The sequence below is a fragment of the Beta vulgaris genome, chromosome 7, assembly GCF_026745355.1.
Source record: "Beta vulgaris subsp. vulgaris cultivar EL10 chromosome 7, EL10.2, whole genome shotgun sequence".
In the NCBI taxonomy this organism is placed as follows: Eukaryota; Viridiplantae; Streptophyta; class Magnoliopsida; order Caryophyllales; family Amaranthaceae; genus Beta; species Beta vulgaris.
This window is the reverse complement of record NC_079208.1, coordinates 18,609,476-18,624,598: the sequence shown is the minus strand read 5'-3', so window position 1 is coordinate 18,624,598 and position 15,123 is coordinate 18,609,476. Positions and strand designations below refer to the sequence as shown.

Genomic DNA, 15,123 nt, shown 5'->3' with positions numbered 1-15,123 from the left:
GAATGAAATACAAAGGGTAACTGATATCAGTGGGTTTCAGAAGGGGAAATTGCCTTTCAGGTACCTAGGGGTGCCCATTTCAACCACAAAACTGAAAGCCAAAGATTGTCAGGCCATGATTGAAAAGATGATAAGTAGAATAAGACAATGGAGTACAAGGCACTTGTCTTTTGCAGCTAGAGGTCAACTCATTAACAGTGTGTTAATGAGTATGCATGTTTATTGGGGCCAGCTCTTTATACTGCCTAAGAGTATCTTAAAAGAGATCAATAACATCTGCAGGAACTTCCTATGGACTGGAGAGCATAACTATGCAAAGGCTGGAGCAGTGAAGTGGGACAAGCTTTGTCATATTAAAGCTACAGGGGGTCTGGGGTTCAGGGATACCTACTTGTGGAACCTGATTGCAGTTGGGAAGCTAGCTTGGGCTGTGGCTCAAAAAAAAGACAACTTGTGGGTGAAGTGAGTTAGTGAGGTGTATGTCAAGGAACAACCTTGGAACACTTATGAAGCTCCAAATGCAGCAAGCTGGGCATGGAAGTACATCAATAATGCAAAAAAGGAGTTGCGTGCTCGATTACAAGGGGATCAATGGATGAGAGACTCAAGCTTCAGCATAAGCAAATACTACCAGCAAATTCGAAGTAATGGAGAGAAGCTTCAATGGTGTAGGAGTGTCTGGAACAGATACTCTCAGCCTAAGCACAGATTTATTCAGTGGCTAGCAATGCAGGATAGGCTAAAAACCAAAGCTAGACTCAAAATGATGCAGATAAGCATTGATGATACTTGTGTAGTCTGTGGCAGCATGACAGAAAGTGTGGAACATTTAATGTTTGACTGTCATTTCAGTAAACATTGCATGAATAAGCTGATGAATTGGCTGAAAGTACCATGGAGAGGGAGAAATATGAATCTCCTGTGCAGTTGGGTGACAACAAGATATAAAAGCACCAGAGTTCAGAGACAGGTAATCTTAGCTACAATTGCTGCTGCAATCCATAGTATATGGAAAAATAGAAATCAAGCCTACTGGGATCATACTGTCAATATGATAGATCAAGTTGTACAGCAAGTAAAATATAGTGTGAAGCATAGATGCTTACAAGTTCTTGGCAACAAAGTGAATGATAGAGATAGACAATGGGTGGAAAACTTGTAAATACTGGGAGTGTCCAGTAGGATGTTGATTGCTTAGGCAATATTTTTGTATGGTTTTGTGGAGCTTTAATATTACTTAACTTCCAAAAAAAAAAAAACATCTACGCACCTATAGATGTCAATGCACTAAAGAATCTGCTCAACAAGAATGGATCATCACAGGATCAATAAGGCAAAGCCATGATTAACACATACAAAGAAAGCACGTAATCAGCGAAGCTGAGTACTACACAATAATAAATAAACATTTCTAACATGATACTAATAAAGAATAAGCATGGATAAATAACAACATATCAATCTAACAAATCTGCAAATAACCTTTACTAAACTAAACTTTAACAATAGTTTTATCACTTTAATGGAACAGTTATTGGACTGAGTTGTCTCATCTAAAACCAGCCTTCTCTTTGAAAGAAAAAATACGGTTTCGACTCCGTATTCCATAATGACCTACGATATCGAGGAACCTTTTAATAAAAATAGGAACGGTGATCAATCCAATTCCCAAAAAAAGCTATGGCACGACCACCATGAACCCCAACTCCTGATGTCCAACTTCAGTGCACCAGTGTAAAGTTTATTACCATCCAAGTTTCACTTTACATGATTTACCAATTATTACTTGTTATGACACACAAGCAATACAGATAATACATCATCAAACATTCGCAACTTTATTCCTTCTTATCCGATTAAATAAGTGATCATACAACTAACAACCCGAGATTAATTCCATCTTCAATCCAATATGTTATTTCACTAGGAACACCACAAGAGGGGAGGTGAATTGTAGTGTGGAACTTATTGCCCAAATAATGCGGAATTTAAAATATAAGCAACGAGGAACTGAAAGTGCAAGAGAGATTTTTATGTGGAAACTTCTTGTCTCAATACAAGAAGAAAAACCACGACCTACTCAAGATTTAAACTCTTCATTATAATAGGAAATCTCCTATGATTCAACCTATTACATACGCAAGTTCCACTCGGAACATCAACTCTCTCACAATCTCGACTCTATACTCTAGACTTAACTCTAAGTCTTTCAAGAGTTCTCACAACTGTACTCAAACCCTTCACCCCTAGATAGACTTCACCCTAAGTCTACACATACACAACAAGAACTTACTCAAGTTCCTAACTCGAACTTGATACAAGAATTCACTCAAACCCTTTACCAAGTTCCCATTACAAGAGTTCACTCAAATCCTCTAACCCCAAACTCAAATACAGACGCTTGATAATTTGGTTTAACTCTAGTATATAGAAACTGAATAACTATAAAGGAACATGCAACTCGTAGGAACTTGGAACTCACAGGAACTGACTCAAATAAGGAATAGAAAACATTATTCTTTTGTAACTACTAGTTTTAGGACCCGTGCATAATGCACAGGTGTATTTATCTCTGTATAACATAATTAAATTAAGTCATATAATAAAGACGAAACAAATTATACAATTTCATGAATTCTACATGTAATTGTGGTAATGAGTACACATTACAAATTAAAAAAAAAAAGCGTTTAACTCAAACTATATGTTTGCAAACACTTCCTTGTAAACTACATTTGTTGTACTTGTGTGCGCACCGTGTTCTATATCAAAGGCACTAGTAGAATAAACGTTATTTGATGCGGTGATATTGCTTCGGTTTTACCTATACGCAGCAATATAACACACAAAAAGAAAAGAAAAAATAGAAATTGACAATATTGTTGCGGTTTCCAACCAAAACCGCAGCAATATATGTTAACGGGACTTTTTGCTGCGGTTTTTAAAGATAACCGCAGCAATACATTCAAATATTAATATTTTAATGTATTGCTGCGGTTTCTATAAAAAAACCGCAGCAATATAAAGGCCCAATATTATATAATATTACATTTAAGATCACACCTCTCTTACTAAACCCTAAAAAAACCGCCTCCCTCACATAATCTCTCATTCTCCTCTCACGCCTCTCTATCCTCTCCTCTCACGCATCTCTCTCTCTCTCCTCCCTCTCACGCATCTCTCTCTCCCCTCTCCTCTCACGCATCTCTCTCCCCTTTGCTCTCAGCTTTAACAACCCAACCACATCAGTTTCACGCCTCCTGTTGTTGTCCCATTCTGGCGAAACCACATCCGGCGTCGTCCAGTTCGTTCGTCGTTCCAGTCCTTCTCGTTCGTGCGCCGTTCCAATTCGTCGTTCATGCGTCGTTCTAGTTCTACCAGTTTGTCGTTTGTGCGTCGTTCCAGTCAAGTCCTTCGTCGTTCTAGTTCGCCATTCTACTCGCCGTTCATTCGTTCTTTTGAAGCGATGTTATTTTGAAGAGATGTCGTTTTTTTTTATGGGAGAGATGTTATTTTGCAATAGGTGTAATAAAAATTTGTTGTTGAGGCCCTATGTTTTTCTCTCCTCCCTCGAAACACTCTCTCTCCTCTACTCGCGTTGTGCTGCGGGTCCTGTTCTTGCGGTGGTGCACCGCTGATCTGTCGGTGCTCTCTATGCTGCCAGTCGTCGCTGAAGCTCGTTGTTGTTCTAGGGCTGTGTGTTGTTGTTGTTGTTGCGTTGTTCTGTTGTTGCTATTTTTTTGACGGGAGAGATGTTGTTATTTTGTAAATGTTGTTATAGATGTTTTTATTATAATATTTTTGTAATTATTTGTGTATGAAATTACTTTCAGATCTAGTGTTTTGTGATATTAAATATAGTTGTAGTATATGTTTTTCCTTATAATTTTTTTGGAGTTACATTCCTATTCTTATGTTTGGTACTATAATTTTAACTTTTTTATAATCTACCTTATATTATAATAATATATTTCGATCTGTCTTTTTGTATTTTTTTATGTTTTTGAATTTTGTATAATAAGTTTTTGTCATTAATTTCAATCAGTAATGTTTTATTTCTTTTAGCTTTTTTGTCTTTCAAATTGGATGGCAAATTGCAAAAAAAAAAAAAAAAATTCATGTACCAGTACCTATTTGTGCGGTTTTGGCTAGGAACCGCAGCAATAGGTGTAATAAAAATCTGATATAAAATAATTATATTGCTGCGGTTTTCCCTAAAAACCACAGCAATATGTTCAAATTATTCTGCGGTTTAAAACCGCAGCAACATATTAATTACCTATTGTTGCCCCCTTAATTGTTGTGCGGCAAAAACCGCCGCAATATGCCACTTTTTGACCGCAGCAATAAGCATTTATTCTACTAGTGAGGGGAGGATCTTGAGACCTTTTTTTCTCGTAACTCTGGACACGGCAACATAAAATTGACCATGGCTGAAAACAGGTCTCGGGAGATACAGACTTACATGGGACAATGATTGTCCTTGACTTTTATTTATAGTCATAGCAAAACAAACCATTAAAGGAAATTGACGTCTGTGAAATCTGATAGGAAATTTAGTCGAGTCAGATGGGGTGAGTGTCATTCTTAGGATAAATACCTTTTCTCTGACATTACTTCCAGAAATAACAGTTGCTTCAATAACATGATTGCCTAAATGTTTAACGACTAACCTCGTGCCATTACATAACCCAGATGTTTGATCAATATTCCTTAGCAGCATAACTGGCGCACCAACCTTTAATCGTATGATATGATTCGGGAGACCAGAGCATCTTATTGTATTGAGGAATTCAGTGGAGTAAATTTCATGTACTCCGAAGTTACCCTCTTCTTTGCTTATAGCGTCCGAACTCAAATACACTTTTTCTTCTCCGTGAATGGTAGATAGAACATGATCATTGCCTATCTCCACTATCTCATTTGTAGGCGCCAAAATTGCTCTTTCTTGGAAATATTTAGCTTCCCAAATATGGTCATGTAGGTTTGGATAAGTGCTATCAACAATTGCTGAAATTGGATAGACACCTGGATCTATAAGAATATATTTTGCAACCTCAATTACGGCTTTGCCATCATTAGGATCTCCGGCCTTACCGTCTCCTACGCTTAGTATCCACTTTGAAAATTCTCGCAGTTCATCAGCAAAAGATTTTGAAGAACTTGATTGAAGTCTTATATTGCAAGTAAGTGTTAGGACCTTACACGAATCCCACAAGTAAGACGAATTAACGGTAGCAAACATGATATCTTGCCTCGTTCCCTTTGGTACAACTGGTAATATCTTACGTAGATCACCACCAAACACCATAACTTTACCCCCAAATAGTCGATGCATGTTTCTCCTATCAACTAACCTCATTATGTCCATCGAGCTTCTCTCAAGTGCTTCGAAACAGTACTTATGCATCATGGGCGCTTCATCCCATATAATAAGTTTTATCTTGATAAGAAGATCAACTAAATCCGACCCAGGACGAATTCCGGCACATGTAGAATTCTCAGTTACATTCAAAGGGATACCAAATCTCGAATGCGTTGTTCTTCCCCGCGGAAGGAGGAGAGAAGCAATTCCACTCGAAGCTACAGGCAATACAATTTCGCCCATCTTCCTTACTAGAGCACATAATGTCTTCCAGGCATATGTTTTTTCGGTCCCTCCGTAGCCGTAGACGAAAAACACACCTCCTTCTTGACTCAACACAGCATCTATTACTCTCCGATCAATGATGGATTTCTCATCAGTTAGACCCTTATACAATTTATCGTGTTCCAACGTCATCTCCTCTATGTCGTAAGAAATCTCATCTGCAATAAGCTTGTTTTGTCCTTCAAACATGATTAGTTCATCCGGAAACGGCATCTCACTAAATCTACGCAAGTTGCTGCCATTACTTTGGAGCATGGTTTCAATCTCCGCCAACGCAAACGCTTCAATTTGATCGTTTGTTAACTGTAGATCTGCGAAAATATAAATTACAATTATACAGTAGTAATTTATACTAAATATGCACATTTCTTAAGAATATAGATAGTAACTGTTATCAGGATGTGTTGGTAGTTATGTACCTTTATTTTTCTGAATACCACGCTGCTTGTACAAAATGTCATCGGATAGTAACCTCCAAGTCTTATGCCAAACATCCTCTAGCTTCGACATACTCCCAGATAACAGTAACATGGAGAACAAATGTCTTAGGTAGTGCCTTGATTCTCAAAAACTCGCTTCCGTGATTGCGTCAACATATTCCTTATCATCATCAAGTAATCCCCTTGCATAGCAAGCTTCCTTGAATGTAGGATACACTACACCATCAATCGTTCTAATGTCTTTATAGCACGTCGCTCCTTTAACAAAGTTTAGGAACGTTCTCAGATAGAACTTCTCACCAGATCCTGGCGATACGTGGTAGATTCCACCTATCGCAAAGCCTTTATTTCTTGGTGTCCACTCCCTCAACGCCTGCTTCCAAACAAATCTTGTAGGAAACTTCACATAACTAATCGCCCTGGCTTCTTCATATTTCTCATTACATTTCATCCAAGATAGGAATTTCGTAGTGTCGATATGGGGCTTTTCTAGTATGGATTCTACATCAGCATGGTCATTAAACAAAATAGTTTGCTCTCCTGATAGATGGAAACTTAGCCTCTCCATAGTAGGAGTTCGATAATGGATGTTGAAACTAAAAATCCTCCAAATTGCCTCACAAGCCGAAATGTATCGGTAATCATAGTACATCGTCGATTTCTTTCCCTTCACCTTCTTTTTATTTATCTTGGTATGTCGTAGCAGTAACCCTATCATACCCCTTATTTATATATTTGAACAGGTACTTAATCGATCTTGACTGGTTACACCACTCAACATTGATGTGCTCGATATTTACGTAGCAACTCAGCATTATATGGAACAACATACCTATTGTCAAGATGAACTCCACCCTTATCAACTGTAGATCCATTATCTCTTCGCCTGTAAACTAGATATCCTTCATCATCCACTTTAGTCGAATCAATAAACCTCTTTGGAAAATGCTTACTGCATTGTTTGTCAACCATACACGGTGCATGTGTGTTTGCTGCGCCACATGGACCGTGCATCATGAACTCGGTGATGGCTTGATATAGTTCTGGATCTTCACCTTCATCGGGTAACTCAGCAGAAATAATCTTATCAATATCTGAAGCTACGGGGTACTTGTCTTGTTGATGCATGAACAACAAAATATGCACATGCGGCAAACCACACTTTTGGAATTCTAGTGTGTATACCACTAAAAAATTGGAAATACAACAAAGTAGGGTTTAATAGTCATATTACAGACAAAACATAACTATACCAACACAAAGGTAGTTCGGAAACTATAATAATAATAATATAAGTAAGGAAGATGTGTTACATACTACCTAACATTGCCAAATATTTTGCGATCTTTCAAATCTTTTACCAGTTGGTCTAGTTTCATCTTAAAAACTCGGCAGACGATGTCCGGCCTATCTTCTGGCCTGAGTCCCCTTTTCTTTAAAATCTACTGATCTCTGGCCACTTAGGATTACACGTAAATGTTATGAATAAGTCCGGATAACCATACCATCTACAAATAGCCATCGCATCCTGATAGTTTTCTCTCATATAGCTATGTCCCCCGGTGAATGAAGCCGCCAATACTATACGACTTCCAGTTGAAGCTCCTTCTGTTTCTCCTCTTTCGACATCCCCTCTTAAATTCTTCACATTCGCGGCTCTTAGGCTCTGTTGGTTATGTCTAAGAAAAGACAACCTTTCAGCTTCAATTATTTTGTAGGCATCTAGTAAAAATTGTTGTAACAACCTACGAGATAAGAGTATGGTGGCCCCTTCTAGAGCTCGATCTTATATCCTATATGCAAAGAACTCACGCGTAGTGAGTTTAAATCTTTTTCTCGTCGAACCGTCGGTCGGAGTCTTATCTTTATGCATGATATATGTTCTAAATCCATCTTCTCCATATGGAAATAACAGTGGATATTGCATAGCGAGATAAGAAAGATGAAGCTCGGAAATTTGCTGTAACTTTCCACTCTTTGTTTCCATAATTATATATCTTTTATCAGCACTGTCAATATCCCCAACAATAAGCGCAACAACTTCTAAAGTCGTTGGCAATGTGTAAGTTCTTCCGTCGGTCTCTCGTTTTCCAATAAGCCTTAATTTTAAAGTAGTACACGTGTCTGATGCAAACCTATCCCTAGCCATTCTGAAAGTTTTAGCTAAAGGGTTATTTTGATCTATCATATCTTGTAATTGTGCGACTAAGCGATCCTCGAACTTGTCAGATTTATTGGTACTATGAAGACATTTATAAGAGAAATTGTTAATATGAAAAACAAAACTATTCAACTATAACAAATAAGCATAATTTGCTATGTAAAACCAACAATAATGTTGTACCTTGCAGCAGTTTTTCTATTCCTAACTTTATCATCCGTATCGTATATGTAAAGTTGAGAAAACTTAGGCCTTGCACCAATAGGAGGCAACAAACTACCTATCAAGTGATGATTTTGTCCTCCGATTTTGTAATCATACGGACCTCGTCCTCGAGTTGTAGGTGCAATAATTCTTCCACCCATGGATGTAAATGAATACATCGTATTATATCCTCGAATATTTTCAAGAAAGTGATTGCTTCTGTTATGTTTCTTCTTTAATAGGTCGTCAATAAGTTTTGGTGGATCTTTTAGTAGAGGTAGTTGAACCTTCCCTTGCATGCAACATAATGAGAAGGTCGGCTTCTTTGTCTTATTTTGTTTATTACCCTCTCATCAAACCACATTTCAGCCCCACAAAACTCACATACACATGTAGGGTCTCCTATATCAAAATAGCTATCTATTTCAAAAAAAAACAAATGAATTAGTAAATTTTCATCACATTATACAGCTTCAAGGTGCACATTTTTTAATTTCAAATTTAATAACACGTGCATATACGCACATGTAACGATCTCCATATCAACTACGATGTTGTCATTATTGTCATGTGTAACACACTCATCTTGAATAGTAGCATCTGATTGAGCACAATTAGATGATGCAATATTTTCATCTTTATGAACGTCATATTCAATAATCCGTGTTAGATATGATAGAAAATGAATATAAAAATCTCTACATCAAAATACGAATACTTTAATATTAATATAATACCATTTATAATTCTCCGTGTAACTGATCTGAGAATTGTTGAACTTCGAACCACATGTCTCTTTGATCTAACTAGACTTTGTGATTGCGCCAAATCCAAAATATCTCCTGAAGATATAATTGAATTTTTTTATAGCCATAATTTTCAACTTGAATATAACATAGAGACATATCTTTTAATTATATTAATATATATATATATATATATATATATATATTATTTTATATATATTATAATATTAAATATTATATATATTATATATATATATTATATTATATATATAATATAATATATATACCTCGAGTTCTTGTGTCAAGCAATATGAGCTTTCTTTTATTTCTAGCAATTTGTGATGCTTTTTGTTTTTCTAAGACAAAATTTGTACAAAATGTCAGCATCAAATAATACAACTTTATATGACAAAAAGATAAAATCACGTAGCTTATAATATTCAATTCTAAATGTTCTTTGAAACAAACCACAATCAAAGGTAAAATATATATTGAAAATTTATACCGTTAATGACAACACTTGTTGGGGTATCATTTGAGTTATTTGTATTGTGTGGTGCTTCGACAGACGATGAAGACGATGGTGAATGCACAGCTATAAAAACAATTTAGAAAGTACTTAATGTTAGTGTGAAAACGTTATTCATTTTACCAAATATACGTATTATTTATTTCTTTACCTCTATCCATCATTGGAGTAGTACACACAGTACTTGAATCATTACTTATAGTGCTTATTGAAGGTGAATTACAAATGAATTGCTCTGAAGATAATATAAATAATTAAAACAAAATCTATATGAGGTTAACAATAATATTAGAGGTAATATAAGTAAAAACAAAACCGCATACTACAAAAGTATACCATTAGTTGAGTGACAAATAATATTTTGGCTAAATATAGGTTGTTTAGTTCCTATATTACGCCGACACATTTCACGTTTTTGTGATAATATTATTTTCCTTTTGTGCATTGCAACGCATTGTTCAGTTCCTTTAGATACGCATTCAAGTAGAGATAGCGAAGACTCTGCAAAATTGAACAGAAATATGAGTTATTAATGTACATATCATTGTCATTTACATTACATTTGATAAATATAGGTCATTATATGCTCCACTTTAATAGACAATATTATATAGAGCTATATATAGTTTATGTTAGAATATACATAATCTTACCGTTTCCTATAGCTCACTATATATTATAATATTAATTTATCAACTTCATAATAAACTTTTGTTTTTTTTTTTTCGCGGCCCAAAATGAAAGTCCATTAAGATAACCTACTTATCTTACAATTGTCACTATTTGATCCCAATTAAAGAAGGCCAAATACTTAACCATATGACATAAGTTGGAAATTTCGTCCAACTTTCTTTACATTATATTTGCTTCAATTGATTCATATGCATGAATACTTCTCTGTCTTCATTTTCTCCCATGATTTCTTTCATTTCTCATCTCCTCAATAACATTCTCTTTCCTCCAAGAAAATCACTTTCACTTAATTCCTAAATCTCTATCTTCGTATTCTTCATCAACTTTTCATTTATCCATGAATCTCTCACTCAAAAATTCAATTTAAAGAAAAAAAAATTACTTACAAAAATATATGTGAATAAGGAGAAAACAAATTTAGATATATTCGGTTGCTGGGATATAATTTATATTAGTGGAAATCATACAACTTTACATTTTATTCGATTTGGGCTTCAAAAAAGTATATGCATGTTATCTACAATACATGATTTGGGCTTGAAAAATGTAAGTTCCTCTAATTATTTTTGTGTCTTTCATATTTAAGAAGGAAAAATGAAAAATTTATAAGCATCAACTTTTCTTTTGTGTAAATTATTTGATTTTCTACGTTTTGGCATTGTCTGATTCTTTTTTAAATATTTCCTTTTACTTTGTGAACAGATCTACACATTTTTTTGGCTTGCATGCAAACAATTAAGCAAAAAAAAATCCTTTCATCACTTGAAAACCATCTGAAGTATACATGGTAAAATTTGTTATAATTTTCTTTTATAAATTTGTGCATACTAAATTTATATTTACAATAAATGTTATATATGTAATAATCTGAATGAATGTTATACTTACAATAAATAGATTTGTTCGAAATTTATATATATAATAAACATATCCATTTCTTCATTTGCATGTAATAAATAACAAATAAAAAAACTGTATAAACTTTTTTTTATAATTCCCTTTGGTAAATTCCTGCAGATTTATTAAATTATAATAATTTGTATAAATATTATATTCACAATAAATAAATTTGTTCGAAATTTATATATATAATAAACGTATCCATTTCTTTAATTGCATGTAATAAATAACAAATAAAATAATTGTATATACAAATTAGCTAAATTCCCTTTGGAAAATTGGTGCAAATTTATTAAATTATAATAAATTATATAAATGTTATATTTACAATAAATAAATTTGTTCAAAATTTATGTATTAAATAAATATATCCATTTCTTCAATTGCATGTAATAAATAACAAATAAAAAACTATATATAAAAATTTGGTATAATTTCCTTTGGCGATTCGTGCATATTTATTAAATTAAAATAATCCAAATAAATATTATATTTACGATAAATAAATTTGTTCAAAATTTATATATATAATAAAGATATCCATTTTTCAATTGCATGTAATATTGAACCAATAAATAAACTGTATATAACAATTTGTTATAATTTCCTTTCGACAATTCGTGCATATTTATAAAATTATAATAATCCGAATAAATGTTATATTTACAACAAATAAATTTGTTCAAAATTTATATATATAATAAAGATATCCATTTTTTCAATTGCATGCTGTAATAAAGAACCAACAAAAAAATGTATACAACAATTTGTTATAATTTCCTTTCGACAATTCGTGCATATTTATCATATTATAATAATCCGAATAAATGTTATATTTACAATAAATAAATTTGTTTGAAATTTATGTATATATTAAATATATCCATTTTTCAGTTGCATGTAATAAATAACCAATAAGAAAACCTTTTTTATATATATAACGATTCATAATAATTAAATCTATTGTTTTATTTTTATTTTTTCTTATAAATTATAAAATCTTATACATGTCTAATTCTTTTGTTTTTTTTTTGTGTTTTAATATACATAATTGAACAGATCTATGCAATATTTTGATTGCGTTAAAAAAAGTTAAGCTAACAATAAAACTTTTCCTTCCTTGAATGCCATTCGAATTAAGGTATGTTGTTTATTCTTTTTTGGTCGTTAAATATTTTCTATTGAACATGTGAAACTTACATAAAATTATGACAAATTTTATTCTATTTTTTGATCTTTATATTACATCTGATATGAACTTAATAGAATTTTTGTAAATTGTTGTACATGATATAAACTTTATGTTTTGGTTGATGATATTTAAATAGACATATATAATATGTAGTGTGTAAAATGAAGCAACTAACAAAACATGTTATTTTTTGTTCCTTTTTTTTGTCAATATAACTGATGCTTAAGATAACTTGAAACTCATCTAATCATAGTCCTAAAATACACCTTGTATATCATACCTTGCTATACAAATATAATAAGGAAATTCTTTGTTACTACATTATCCACAACAATACAAAATAAGAGGTAAAATGTGTATGAAATGAAAGACCATTAGATATGTCGACTAAAGTACTTATTTGAGAAATATCACTTAGGAATGTTTGATAATGAATTTGTTGTTCTTGTTCAGTTTGGACATTACCTAAACAAATAAAAATAAGATCATGTTAGATGTAGAATAATGTCATGTACATAAAAGTATTATAGTGTAGTTTAAAAAATATGCAACTCCGAAATATAATAAAAAAAAGAGACTTACCGTGTACAATTCTTTGAATTTTGTTACGCTTTTAATGTAATATATACTTCCTGTTTGCTCTAACTAATTTGTAATTACCTTTTTCAGTAGTTTCTCCGTTCTTTATGATTGATATATCTACATTTTGATTTTCTTCCACTTGTTTTCCAAATCTTGGAACAACTGTAAAATTAATTAGTTATATAATGACAAATTATTATTAAAAAAGTAATTATAATATATATCACTCATAGGATGCCTTTGACTTCTTAATTGATCTCGACTCCTTGTCAATAAAGTGGAGAATTGTGTTTTACTTGAACCTGTTAAGAAATTGTATATTTATAAATAATAGTAGCATATATATAATTCCATATAACGTATGATATGTATTAGTATAACATAATTAACATGCGTATAATATTTATTATATGTGCAATTGAATTATTTAATGAATTTCTTATAGTTTTACAATATTGTGAATTTTATTAATAAGACCTTCATATTATACATTTTACATGTCAAACTGCAATAAGAATTACAAATCAACAAACTCTCAAGTTATTCAGACATAAAAAATTTTGCGGATATTTGAGATGAGCGTCTATATTCTTATATATTATACTCATTTATTATAATGCTTTATTGATTTAGAAAATGTCCATCTAAATCGTTTAAAATAAGCTTTAAATGTTCAAATTTGATATTCCACTTAAAGTTTATATTTTTATTGTAATAAGTAGTTATTGTAATTTGTCTTATATTATTGGAATGTAATAATTTTATTCATTGTATTTATTCGAAATTAGGTGGAATATCAAATTTGAATATGTAGAAAGTTTATAAAACGATTTGAGGACAACATACCTATATGCTCTCCACTTTTATCTGATTCTTCTGCCCTTTTTGTATATTTTATTTTTTCTACGTTTGGATTTTCATTTTCCTTAGCCTTCTCGTATTTCCAAGTACTTCGAATTATTTAGACAAAAAAAATACTCTTAAGTATATTCATATGTTTTTTAAAGAATATTAGCAATCATTTGGTGTTGATAGCAATAGATAGTATGTATATGATTGGACAATATATCTATTTTTGAATAGAAAATATCGACAACCTGATTGCAGGCTTAATTTAAGTTGTCACATATTATATAGCAACAATTATGGTAAATTATGATTTATGCCATTACAAAATAGATTTTATATTTCTTTCAAAAAAGTGTATCAAATCTTAAACTGAATCCATAATATGGAAAGACATATATTACATTAGATATTGCATAATACCTTGTGTAACTTACCTATTACAGTTGTTATTGTAAAATGGAAATAACATTAGTTTAAAATTAACGATATATATAATAATTATAATATAGACATGCCGTATATTTTTCTTTTACATATATATAATTTGATTACTCTTAAAAATAGCATAAAAATCGATATTTGTTATACACAAATAATCAATTTAATTTATAAGTAATAGAACGTCTCTCTTAAAAAAAAAAATCGAGTAATAGAATTTTCTAAGACACAAAATAAATCCTTTATTAACAAACTATATAAGAAGGTGAACATCAAAGTAAACTTAACACATAACTGATAGGAAGAACATAAGTTCTCGATTACAATTGCAAGAATCACACACTCTTCTTGGTTCATCCGAAACTTCATAGTAGTAATTATCATCTTCCCAACTATTCCTCTTAACATTACATGATTGCTTATTTTCGCATACTAAAAATCCTGATTCAATAAAAAGCTTATTATCTACCCATATTCCAGAGAAATTAGAACGAACTTTTTTTCGACATTCTACAATCCCTTTTAAATCCATCTTCCTTAGTGTCTTCGGTATAATTTTGAAACCAAGCTTCTTGTAACTCGCATCTTTACTACATAGATGTATGAGGCCTAGTAAATAACTTGCCACTAAATATCCTTCATTTGATGCTTTCTCAAAACATGCAATACCATCTTCTATCTTCAATTGAGTAAAAAATTGTACCTACAAAAAACCATTAAATTAACATGTTAAGTTTCA

General features: G+C 32.1%; 2 protein-coding genes across 2 annotated transcripts; one reads left to right on the top strand and one right to left on the bottom strand.

The window, feature by feature from the left end:
- Positions 1-595: 595 nt before the first annotated feature.
- On the top strand, positions 596-1,162 carry LOC104898869 (uncharacterized). The gene has a single exon (XM_010686000.1). The coding sequence runs from the start codon at positions 596-598 to the stop codon at positions 1,160-1,162; it is 567 nt and encodes a 188-aa protein (XP_010684302.1).
- A 125-nt stretch (positions 1,163-1,287) lies between these two features.
- LOC104898870 (uncharacterized) lies at positions 1,288-6,160 on the bottom strand. The gene is made up of 3 exons (XM_010686001.1): positions 6,070-6,160; positions 4,601-5,961; positions 1,288-1,296 (listed from the first exon to the last, which is right to left on the bottom strand). The coding sequence occupies exons 1-3, from the start codon at positions 6,158-6,160 to the stop codon at positions 1,288-1,290; spliced, it is 1,461 nt and encodes a 486-aa protein (XP_010684303.1).
- Positions 6,161-15,123: the final 8,963 nt, after the last annotated feature.